At 39.5% G+C, this 12093-nt stretch overlaps 3 protein-coding genes across 3 annotated transcripts; all 3 read right to left on the reverse strand.

The window, feature by feature from the left end:
• Positions 1-306: 306 nt before the first annotated feature.
• LOC141647020 (tubby-like F-box protein 7) lies at positions 307-7356 on the reverse strand. Its single transcript, XM_074455052.1, has 4 exons — positions 6832-7356; positions 3720-3810; positions 3254-3383; positions 307-1178 (listed from the first exon to the last, which is right to left on the reverse strand). Exons 1-4 carry the CDS (start codon positions 7192-7194, stop codon positions 614-616), a joined length of 1149 nt encoding a protein of 382 aa, XP_074311153.1. The 5' UTR covers positions 7195-7356; the 3' UTR covers positions 307-613.
• A 2545-nt stretch (positions 7357-9901) lies between these two features.
• On the reverse strand, positions 9902-10591 carry LOC141648603 (uncharacterized). Its single transcript, XM_074457331.1, has one exon. It carries the CDS (start codon positions 10589-10591, stop codon positions 9902-9904), a length of 690 nt encoding a protein of 229 aa, XP_074313432.1.
• Positions 10592-11025: 434 nt separating this feature from the next.
• Positions 11026-12037, reverse strand: LOC141648604 (putative mitochondrial protein AtMg00310). Its single transcript, XM_074457332.1, has 2 exons — positions 11981-12037; positions 11026-11496 (listed from the first exon to the last, which is right to left on the reverse strand). Exons 1-2 carry the CDS (start codon positions 12035-12037, stop codon positions 11026-11028), a joined length of 528 nt encoding a protein of 175 aa, XP_074313433.1.
• Between the last annotated feature and the right edge of the window lie 56 nt (positions 12038-12093).

Below are 12093 nucleotides of genomic sequence, written 5' to 3' on the forward strand. Positions count from 1 at the left end.
AACACCAATTCTCATTTGAGACGGTCTTATAAGTATAAAAAGTTCCAAGTATATAATTAAAATTGGCACATTCTAACAATGAACTCGACAACAACTCTCTATCCGGAAATGTTCATATTTTATTGTAAAATGGTCATATTTTATTCGTCTGAAATTTAGATACCTCCCTTCTGAATTTGTACTTGGTGTGCCAGCAAACACGGCGTGGTAATGTTTACTGTTTTGTACGATTTGGTAAAAACTCAATTGAATGTAGCTTTCATAATATAAAAGGGTTAAAACTCAAATGAAATACAGTAAATATCATTTGTTTCTGTTGAACAAACAATTCACCATTTCTTTTGTTCCTAGTAATATCCAAAGCCCTTCTAAAGGCTACCGAATCACAATTAATATAGGATTAAATGTACAAGGCATCTCGTATACAAATCGTATACAACAGCAGCATATACATATGGACTGCCTGTTATATATAATACATACAACAGCAGCATATACATAATTCGAAATAGGAAGGAATGAAGTACTAGAAGAATAAATCTTACATATTTCCCTCTCTTGCTTATGATTAATCAATAACCATAATATATATATATGTATAAATTAGAAGACTTCATTCACAAGCAAGCTTTGTTCCGAAGCTTGTTAAGCAAATGGCGAAGGCTTGGAAAGCTGAAAGTGGTTGTCGATAATCCATGGTGAAAGTATCGTCCCCAACTTTGCCAAATTGAAGCAGAACTACCTCTTCGTCACCTTTACCATCAGGTTGACTTTGGTCAAGAGTAGCCATAAGTTGAAAATTCTTCACAGATGCTACAGTAACACGGCCGTGAAAATTCAAACACCAACACTGCAAGTGTTCATGCCATCTTGGCGCTTTGTTCTTTAAGACAGTGATATCAGAATCCGTTGACTTAGACTTGAGATCCATCGTATTGTTTGAGGTGGTTTGACCTAGGCCCGGACATTTAAGGGAGCAGTTCATTCTTCTCGGACCTCTTGATTTTAAGAGGTTGAACTTGTATGCCACATTCCCTACTTCGAAATTTCCGGTAGGAACCTGGGGGCTTATCTGTTTGTTGGCAAATCGACGGGTGGATCTGCTACTGGAGGGCTTTGCTCCCTCATAGGGTGGCTCGCTGTCATAGATTGTGAAGTTTGTGCCGAGAAAGTCCGAGCTGCAAATCATAATTGCAGAAACTTGTAAAACAATTTCTTAAGGGCACATCCGCACATACACCAACAAGATTTATTTATCACGGTGGTCAAAAAAACCATTAGAGATGTTTGTGCCAAATAAGTTTCAGTTGTCCAACAAAGCAGAAGTTATGTTTTAACTCAGAATGCTTCCTAGTTCCCACATACCCATTAGAACAATAAAAAAAAAATAGAATTCAAAGGAAATAGGGGTCACTTTCTTGATAATTTTATAATGAGACGGGTCTCCATATGAGAAATTATGTTTTATAAAAAGAGTGAAAATGCAAGCTGATAGGAAGATGAACTGTCATCTCATGGACTCGTGGTAGTCAACCTATTAGCCAAATTGTGATGTATTGAACAAGAAAAGGCCAGGACAAGTAAAATTGAACACATTTGGCAGCTGACAAAGACGCAAGCTACAATGAAACCTAAAAACACCCGCCACCCACCTCTTTCAAACACACCAAACCCGCCACTGTCAAAACAATTTCACCACCTATCATCATGTCTACCACCGAGAACACAGTCCCAAACCCTCATGATGCCGCCTCTCCTCTCACCTCACTCAATCTAAACCATTGTGTGAAACTCACCTCCACCAACTACACCTCCTGGAGGTTTCAATTGACACACATCCTATTCGGCTTTAGCCTATTAGGATTCATTGACGGCACCAATCCACCACCGTCAAAAACCCTTGTCTCTGATTACAAAACTGACCGTCCAAACCCCGCGTATTTCACGTGGCTCAAGCAAGACGGTCTCATCTTAGGTGCCTTAATGGGTACCTTATATCCACCACGATTCAAGCGTTAATCGTCCGCGCAACCACCTCGAAAGAGGCGTGGGACATTCTCGCTCAAACATATGCCAACCCATCTCGCACTCACATATTACAACTTAAAGATCGCCTCGATTCGATCATGAAAACCGCTGACCAATCGATCACTGAATATATGCATGCTATTAAAGCATGTATCGACCAGTTAGCCTTAATGGTCAGCGGTTTTCATGATCGAATCGCGGCGATCTTTGAGTTGTAATATGTGAATGCGAGATGGGTTGGCATATGTTTGAGCGAGAATGTCCCACGCCTCTTTCGAGGTGGTTGTGCGGACGATTAACGCTTGAATCGTGGTGGATAAGGTACCCATTAAGGCACCTAAGATGAGACCGTCTTGCTTGAGCCACGTGAAATACGCGGGGTTTGGACGGTCAGTTTTGTCATCAGAGACAAGGGTTTTTGACGGTGGTGGATTGGTGCCGTCAATGAATCCTAATAGGCTAAAGCCGAATAGGATGTGTGTCAATTGAAACCTCCAGGAGGTGTAGTTGGTGGAGGTGAGTTTCACACAATGGTTTAGATTGAGTGAGGTGAGAGGAGAGGCGGCATCATGAGGGTTTGGGACTGTGTTCTCGGTGGTAGACATGATGATAGGTGGTGAAATTGTTTTGACAGTGGCGGGTTTGGTGTGTTTGAAAGAGGCGGAGCGTAGACAGAGGTGGGTGGCGGGTGTTTTTAGGGATCGTTTGTGGCTTCTCGATACCATATAAGATGAGAAATGTTATGTGTATTGAATGAATGTAATTACAGTAGAATGGTATCATATATATACAAGGAGATGGACTCTTATGCAAGAAAGGTTAACCTAATATTTACAAGATATTTGTGTGGTTAATTTGAGTAAATATAATGCTAAGAGATACATTGCAGATTATGTGACGATATGGGAGATACTTTGCTTGATTGAGGAAAAGATATGGGAGATATATTGTTAATAAATGTCAGATTCCAAACTTGTACGTGATCATTGTATTCAGTGGTGATATGACCAAAAGAGATCACCAGAAAATGATGAGATAGCTGTATCTCGCTCGTATACTATACATAAGTACATAACAGGACTTATTTTTCAATGGTGTATTGGTGTTCCATACTTCCTGCGTTGCAATTGGCAGGTCACCTTAACGAAAAATCTAATTCAAAATTGACTATAATAGCAGATCTACTTGATAAATGGAACAATGTAACAAAGAGAAAGAGACATACCTTAACTTCCCAACATATTCTTGACTTCCCTGGGAAAAATCATCAGCATCAAGTGATATAATATACTCGGTGTGGGCACCACGCCGAACTTTCTTCGCAGCTAAAAGAAATTTACCTTTTTCTGAAAAAGCTGCAGAAGAAATATCATCCGAAACTATCAGAACGATCGTATACAATGAAAGTATTTGAACTATCACATACTAACAAGCTACCATATATTCCCACACCACAACTTTTACATGAAGGGGACCGCAAGTTTCTCAAAACATCATCATTTAGAGACATAAAGGGCCTCCTTAGAAACAATTTTGTTAATTTAGCCAACATATGTTCCAGTTTTTCTCAAAAGGCAGCTTTGACATGCAAAAAAAAAAAAAAAAAAAAAAAAACTTCCAAGATAGAAAAGAATTACAGGCAAAAAAGAAATTATGACTAATTGGAGTACACAAGCGTTCTTTTTACTTACATGATGGTGATACAGAAAGATAGAGATAGAACGTAGAGTTGTTCTTGTCACGCTTTATTAGACATTGAACAGCATTGTCACGTGGTCCTTGCTGTGTCCATCAGAAAGACCAAATGAGGCACACCAACTTAGTAAGTTAAATGTATAAAAAATAGTTTAGCTTCTCGACACGTGAGCAAAATAGCAGATGCAGAGCACAACACATAAGGAAAGCCAAACCCAAAACTCGAAGTAGAAAATAATGCAAGCATAACAAATTGTAGAACAAAAAAGGAAAAAACTGAAGGAAAATACCAAACATGTAGATCAGTGTACCACGATGCCTCAAAGACTCCCGCAAATGACAGGGTAGGGGGATTGGATGTATGCCTCTTTACTCCTATTTAGGTTGTTCCCGCATGACCCATAACTAAAACAACATGAAGGACTATTAATTTAAAATGAAAGAAACGCAGCAGCTTAGTCAGTCATTTTGTTTATTCCACTGTAATCTACGAAAGGAGATTTTAGGGCAAAAAATGTACATCTGTCAATAAAATTTTTTCACTTGCATGACATTTATCCTTCTCGAGCTACCATCCATTAGTAGCTTTCCTACAGTATATACTAGTAGCAGCAAAACTTCTTTAAAATTGACCAATATCAGAGGGATATAGTCTGATATAAAGTATCGATGCACCTACAACCATCGCATGTATCTCTAGAGGTAATGCGCCAAAGGACAAAGCTACATTCTCAACCTCAATTCTACCAATCGACAATCCCTGAGACATCATCCCTCAGCAATGGTAAAGTGTGATCTAAAACCATTATAACATAGTTCTAACAAATATTCCTGCAATCATACGCACCGGAGAAACCAAAATTCAAAATAGAACCACAAATATGAACTCCAGTAACATGTGCACCAAGCCACCAAACCACCAATATGAATTCAAATGAGCACCAGACACTCAACTAAAACTTCAACATAAGAGACAAAATCTACAGCTACACAACCTGACATATCAGTGATCTATTCAACATTAACACTCAGTAACAGCAGAAAGATGCTCCCAAACCACTGTACAAAGTTCTGATAAGTACTGTGATGATCACAAACAACATTTAAAAAAACATCAACACAACCACCTCAATTGATCTCGAAACTCCAGTAACCCCTTTATTATCAATTGCAGACGGAAAATTCAAAAGCTGAAATTTGGTTCCAAGTGCACCAAAAGCTCCGTAACAGTAACTCTTGCTCTTGATAGTCAGCTTACCCGCCACCAGCTAGAACAACCAAAATGCACGTTTCCTAAATTCTGTCCTCCTCTAGCCTAACCAGTTTCCAAATTCTGTCCAACTGTGTATCAGAAGCAGCCATTACAACTTCTAGCACTGTTTTACTACAAAGCCATCTCACAAAAAAATCCGGTCAATACTCTCCGTTCATTTATTGGATACCCAAAAACTTAAAACAGACTAACCAGGAAACATGTTTAAACAAACATATCCCCCACAGAGCTACACCATTACTAGGTTCAAAATCTCAGCCGAGTTGTATCGTATCGGCCGAGTTGTATCCGATTTTCACTCTACCGATAGGAGATATCGCCCGAGAAATCACCGAGAATCACTGCGATCCGTCCGTTACGACCGATTAAGGACCGATTATACCGACACCGCGACTACGACCAATACCGAGATTTAAAACCTGACACCAAGTCACAAAAAAACAATTTCCCCAAGTCTCCTTACTTCAAGCAACACCAAACACCTTAGCGTAAACACATGGCTGAGGTCAAGATGTACACAATCTTACCCTAACACAGTGCCGGAATAAAAGGGGCTAGCAAGGGCATCCTCCTCCCACCAATGGCAAATATGACATTTTTAGTTAACAATTCCAACTTTTGTTACCCTCAGCCTATTCCATTACCAAGGCGCTCTAGTATTGAGCACTTGAGCAGGAATCTTGTGCTTTACAATATGGAGGTCTAGATGTACACACTTTGACTTAGGGGAAGGGACTTTCAATTACGATTTATCCTAAGTTTGAACCATGACTCATGGTGTCCAACCTAGTCCAAGAAAGAGAACATTACCAATGCTCCTCTAGCATTTTAGTCTATGTTTTAGTCCCCTAATATCAATCAAAACAATAAATCATAATTGCAGCGTCCCAACCAAATACAAGATAGAGAACTTAACCAACGCGTCCCTAGATTTTCAGTTATGTTTTATCCCCATAACTTCGAATAGTGATTTACACTGTCGAACCGAGTCCAAAATATAGAACATTACCAACGTCAACCCGACCCGCCACCGTCGTTACACAACCCCAATAAGATGGGATGTGCACCTTTAGGCCCATTATTTGTCCTCACTTAAACCCAAAGCACAAGGCGTTGTTACTATGTAGTGGGCGTAATCCTTTATAAACACATCACAAGCCTCCTATTTTCCAGATCCCCTAGAGTCTCAATCAATGTTTTAAGTTTCCTATATTGAATCGTGATTTGCAGTGCCCAACCTAGTCCAAGATAAAAAAAAAACACTACCAATGCTCCCTTCGAATATAAGTCAATGTTTTAGTTCCCTAATATCAAATCGTGACTTGTAGTGTCCAACCTAGTCCAACACAGAGAACATTACCAATGCTCCCCTAGAACTTCGATTGAAGTTTTATCCCCTAACTCCGATCGCAACTAGCAGTCTCCTACCTACTCCAACATAGAGAAATTGAACCACCAGACCTCGTCTCAACTCTCAACAAACACCACAAAAAATAAAATAAAATAAAATCAAAACAAAACAAAAGCCTAATTATTACAAAATATAACTAATCAATCAACATAGAGTCGTAGTTTCTCGAACTTTCAACCTTGAAACACCTGAATTCATCACAACATACTTCACACAAAAACTAAATCAAAACAAAACCTAGTTATCACAAAAATCAACTAATTTATCAACATAAAACCGCATGTTTCTAGAATTATCAATTATCAACCTTGAAACACCAGAATTCATCTCAACACATCACACGATAGCAAATCAAAAGATAATTATCACAAAAATCAACTTAATAAATCAATCAATCAATCGAATCGACAATCATATGGAGTACCTGCTTAAGACAAGAAGGAAAAGTAATAATTCCTGATTTAAACGGAGAATCAACAACATGTTTAACAACATCTCTCCATCGTTTACAGACGCAAGCACAAGCGACGACGTTTCGCCGACTTGGCCACCTCTCCTCGCTCTTCTCCACACGACCGATGATATCTTCTAGAATCTCCGGCAACAGCTCCGACCACCGCCCGATGCCGACGCGTACGTCGGCAACGGCTGAGATTGCGGCGGAGGATACGGCGGCGCGTGAGGAGGAACGTGACCTGGAAAGAGAAAAACACCGGAAAGACGATAACGACGACGCGCGACGCGAGTTGATAGATCGCGTTAATGACGATGATGATGATGATGCCATGGTTGAAGGTTGATCATGGAGGAGGTTTAGAGAGAGAAAGTGTTACTTTTAGAGAGAGAACGTGATGGTGGGAGAATGAGGGAGGGTGGAATACTGGAATGGTGGATGGATGTGGTAGAGCGAGTAAGCAGGAGACAGAAACTGAGAAAGAACGAAGAACAGACTCATTACTTGCGTAGTAGACCGGGTAAAACCCGACCCGATTGACACGATCCGAAAAGGGTGATCAGAGATTCAAAATTGATCTGAACTGTCGCACCCGAATAACACCCGGAACCGAATTAACCCGTGCTTTCATAGTCCCGTATTAACCCGACTCGAAATGACCCGATCCGAAACTACCCAACCCGAAAATGATCCGACAAAACATAACTTTAATTGGCCTCAAAAGACTTGAAATGTCTTTTTCCTTCTTAATTTTGACCCGAAAATAACCCGACCCGAAGTGACCCGATCCGCTTGACCCGAAACAACCCGGCCAACAAACTCGAAACGGACTCGTAAACCCGAAATGACCCGACCCGACCTAACCGAATATTTTAGAAACCCGAAATGACCCGACTCGTATAAAGCGGTTTCAAACTTAGCTGGTATTTTAATTGAACCGTAATAGTAAATATATTTCCAATAAGTTCTTGAGAGACCAATTACAAATTGATAGAAAATGGTACGAAAAGAAAGAAATAAAATGTACGTATACACTATTTAATGGGGAGTAGGTCTCCTGAGAGACGGTCTCTTAATAAGCTTTATTGAGAAACTATTGTACAATTTTAAGAAAAAAATGGTACTAAAGGTAATAAAATAGGTACAAATCATGATTAATGATAAAATGGGTACATTTATTATGTAAATAGGTACGAAATTGTTATGTCACGAACAATAATAAAAAGGGTACGAAATACAAATAAAATGGTACGAAAGATTGGTCTCTCAATAACTTAGTGAGAGACCGTCTCTCACAAGTTTTAGTGTTTAATGGGGGTAATAATAAAAATGGTTACAATATATAATAAATAAATTCGTACGATTTTTATGAAAACAGGTATGAAATGATATGCATATTTTGAGCCACAATCTTTAATAAAAGGGGTATGAAAATATAAACAGATAGGTATTACAAAATATTTTCTCAATAACTTAAAAAGCTCTCCAAAGTTTTTATGATATACCCCCTCACAACGAATAATAATAATAAGGCAAATCTAGCAAAAATAACTCAACGTTTGTTAAATTCCGAAAATAACCCAACCTTTTGATTTTAACAAAAATAATCTAACGTTTACTTTTATGTTACATAAATGTCCCGACATCTAACTTAGTTAAAATCATCTAACGTTTACTTTTATGTTACAGAAATGTCCCGACATCTAATTTATATTTCGTAAAATGATAATTCAATCAATCCATTAACTTGAATAGTGATGAAAAATTAATTTAAGAATAATTTTAAAACATGGAAAAAAATTGAAAAGAATTTATAACACCGTTCAAAATCCTAAAAGGCGTAAATTATATGGTTTAAAAAATTAAAAGTATATCTCTCATAAGTATTTCCACTAATTTAAAATTTTATCTTATTTCTTTTCAAAAAATTATATATTTGTTTTATTAATTAATTTTCCACTAATTATATATCTCTCATAAGTATTTCCACTAATTTTAAAATCCTAAAAAGTGTAAATTATATGGTTTATGAAAACATCGCCTTTAATAAAAAAAAAAATTGTGAAATACAACCATTAGAAATAAAATTTTGCAAAACATCACATTTTTGCCGAACTTTGACCATAAAAATATAACAACGGTAATGTCCCACCTTTACTTATAAAATCACGTGTTGACGTATTTCCCTTCCCTCTTTTTTTGACTTTTTCTTCGTCTCTCTTGATTCTTTTCAAGTCAAGTATAACCTAATTTATTTTCTCAATTTTTAGCTTAAAAGATTTAAATTATCCGTTGATTTTTCAAATCCATCTACAAACATCGTTATTAATTGTATTAGTCTTACAACCAAAGAGATGAGTAAGGAGTAAGGGTGTTAATGAGTTGAGCGAGCCCGAGCTTGACCTTGCTCGGCTTGTACTTAAGAACCAAAACACGAGCTCGTGCTTGAAAAAAATGTGCTCGTTATAAACCTTGCGATTTTTAACACGAGCTCGAGCTAAACTCGAGCCTATATAAAGTTGTTTATTTTTTTTCTTCCAATATTTTCAATAATAAGGCTCAAAGGTTTGTAAAAATATTTGGCAAATCAGCGAGACATTTGATATGTGTGATACAAAGATATAATCATGATAAAATATTTTTATAAAATATGAGCAATATCTTATGTAATCACACAAGTTTGAGCTGCTTGCGAGCTTTCCGAGTCGAGTCAGCCTTTGCTCGGCTTGACTCGTTAAGCTCTCGAGCCGAGCCCGAGCCAAACTCGCACGAGCCGAGCTTTGATCGAGCTGATCTCGAGTTGCTCGCGAGCTATCTCGTCTCATTAATACCCCTAGTACGGATGTCATTCGTACCTGAAGTAGGAGTGCAAAATGAGTAATTAATATCGTTCATGTACGAAATTGTCACCTATAATCAATAATTACATATCCAATTACTAACTATTCTTTTTTTTTTTGAAATCCCTCCGCAGAGGTTAAGACCTTACTATTAAATCATTAGAAGCAGCTGAAACAATGTTCAACGGGAAAACAGTCGACTATTCCCGTCTACCAAGCTCCCAAGGTGCCAATCGAGCAAGCTCATGGGCCACCTTATTCGACTCTCTACCTACAAACGACCACGTAACGTTTCTAAAAGAATTACAAGCGTAAAAAATATCCTCTAGAATAAGATGAAAGTCGCTTCTACCATCCACACGGTTCTCCAAGGACTTGATCAAAACTTGGCAGTCACTCTCCATCGTCACGTCTCTATAGCCTCGCCTAACAGCTTCTTTCAGGCCCATTAGAACCGCTTCCGCTTCCTCCTCCCTTGGCTCCCTGACTCCTCTACGTTGCTGCTCCACCACCATCCACTTCACCGTCCCTTCCGCATCCCTACAAACTGCCCCTAAACCAACACCAATCCCCTCCTTGACAAAGGCATCAACATTCATCTTGACTTCACCATGAGATGGTTTCGTCCACCCTTGCCCTCGACCTGCTTTACCTCCCTGTACCGCCTGCTCCACTCCCTCAGCTCTCTCCCCTTCATCCATCTCCTTGCACAAATCCACTACCCTCCTCACCACCTCTCCAATGCCCCTAAATTCCTCCTCAAAAACCCATTTATTACGTCTTTCCCACACCGCCCAACACCCCACCATAAAAATGACTTTCTCCCTGCGATCTAAGTCTTGCATAACCTTCCACACCCACTCCCTCACCCTCTCAAACCCCTCTTCCATCACACTCCCTATCTCCAACCGTTCCCATAACCCTCCCAACCCCCCCCCCCCCCCCCACAATCCTTTACCATATGAATATGGCTCTCCACTTCCCACAGGCAAATCGGACATCAATCATCCAAGCTCGAAATGCGTCTGGCGATATTGCTTTTGGTTGCTAATAATTCGTTACAGAATTGCCACATAAAGGATTTTATTCGCGGCAACACCGGGGTGCTCCATATCATATTCCAGAATCGTCTCTCCTCGTCACTAGAAGATGCTGACGGTAGCTCTGTTTCCTCACTCGCAAGGAGCTTGTACGCAAATTTAACGGAGTAGCAGCCATCCTTCTCCGGTTCCCAACACCAATTATCCGCCGGCCTATTGACACTAACCCGAATCGCCATAATTCTCTCCTGCTCGAAAGGGAGAAACAGATTTCGCAGCCGGGCTCAGTTCCAACCATGACTGCTACCATCCATAAGATCCGCAACAACCATATCTTCATCAGCTTGTCCCCGTGGAGATAAGACACGCCTCGTTTGTGTTCCCGAAATCCAGGGATCCTTCCACACTCTCGTACTAAGACCATCCCCCACCCTTCTCCGCACCCCTTTAAGTAACACTGTCCGAGCTTCCCATATACCCCTCCAAGTAGAACTTGGATTCCTCCCCAAATCCGCGTTTATAACAGACCCATCCGCACAATATTTACCCAATAAAACCCGAGCCATAAGGCACTCCCTATTGGTGAGCAATCTCCATGCCTGTTTCCCGAGAAGCGCCATGTTAAACTTATGGAGTTCCCGAAAGCCCAATCCTCCATAGCACTTAGGAGCACATAGCTTTTTCCACGCAACCCATGGAATGTTTCGTTTTCCATCCTTTGATCCCCACCAAAATCCCGAAATAAGCGCCTTAAGCTATCGCAAAAATTCATAGGTAGCTTGAACACACTCATAGCATATGTAAGGATAGATTGGGCTACCGGCCTACCGCCTTAATCAACACCTCCCTCCCCGCTTTCGAGAGTAGTTGTCCTCGCCATCCTTGCAGCTATTCTTTGATAACTTATCCCGGATTATGTTAGTAATATTTCTCTTTGAGTGCCCTACCGAAGTGGGCAAACCAAGATACTTTTCTTGTTTTGACACCACCCGAACCCCCAGCCTGTTAGCAATCGCAACTCTCCTTTCCTCACTAACACACTTACTATTCTAATTAATCATCTTATAACACCTAAATCCTAATTACTATCCCCCAATTTTACCCAAATAGATTAAAGATTCAATACGATAATTAGTAACTAACAACATATGAATCTAACCATAACTTACTAATAGATTAAAGATTAAAGATTAAAGATGATGATTAGTGACACCTTAAAGTAATGAAGAAAAAACAAACTTTGTCCCTATCTAGGTTTCCTAGAGAATATGCACAAATTTCAGTATAAACGGACATTATCCGTTTATAGTTATAGACGGATAGTATCCTTCTCACAAATGAAAGTGGGTAGT

Source organism: Silene latifolia, chromosome 3, assembly GCF_048544455.1.
Source record: "Silene latifolia isolate original U9 population chromosome 3, ASM4854445v1, whole genome shotgun sequence".
Classification (NCBI taxonomy): Eukaryota; Viridiplantae; Streptophyta; class Magnoliopsida; order Caryophyllales; family Caryophyllaceae; genus Silene; species Silene latifolia.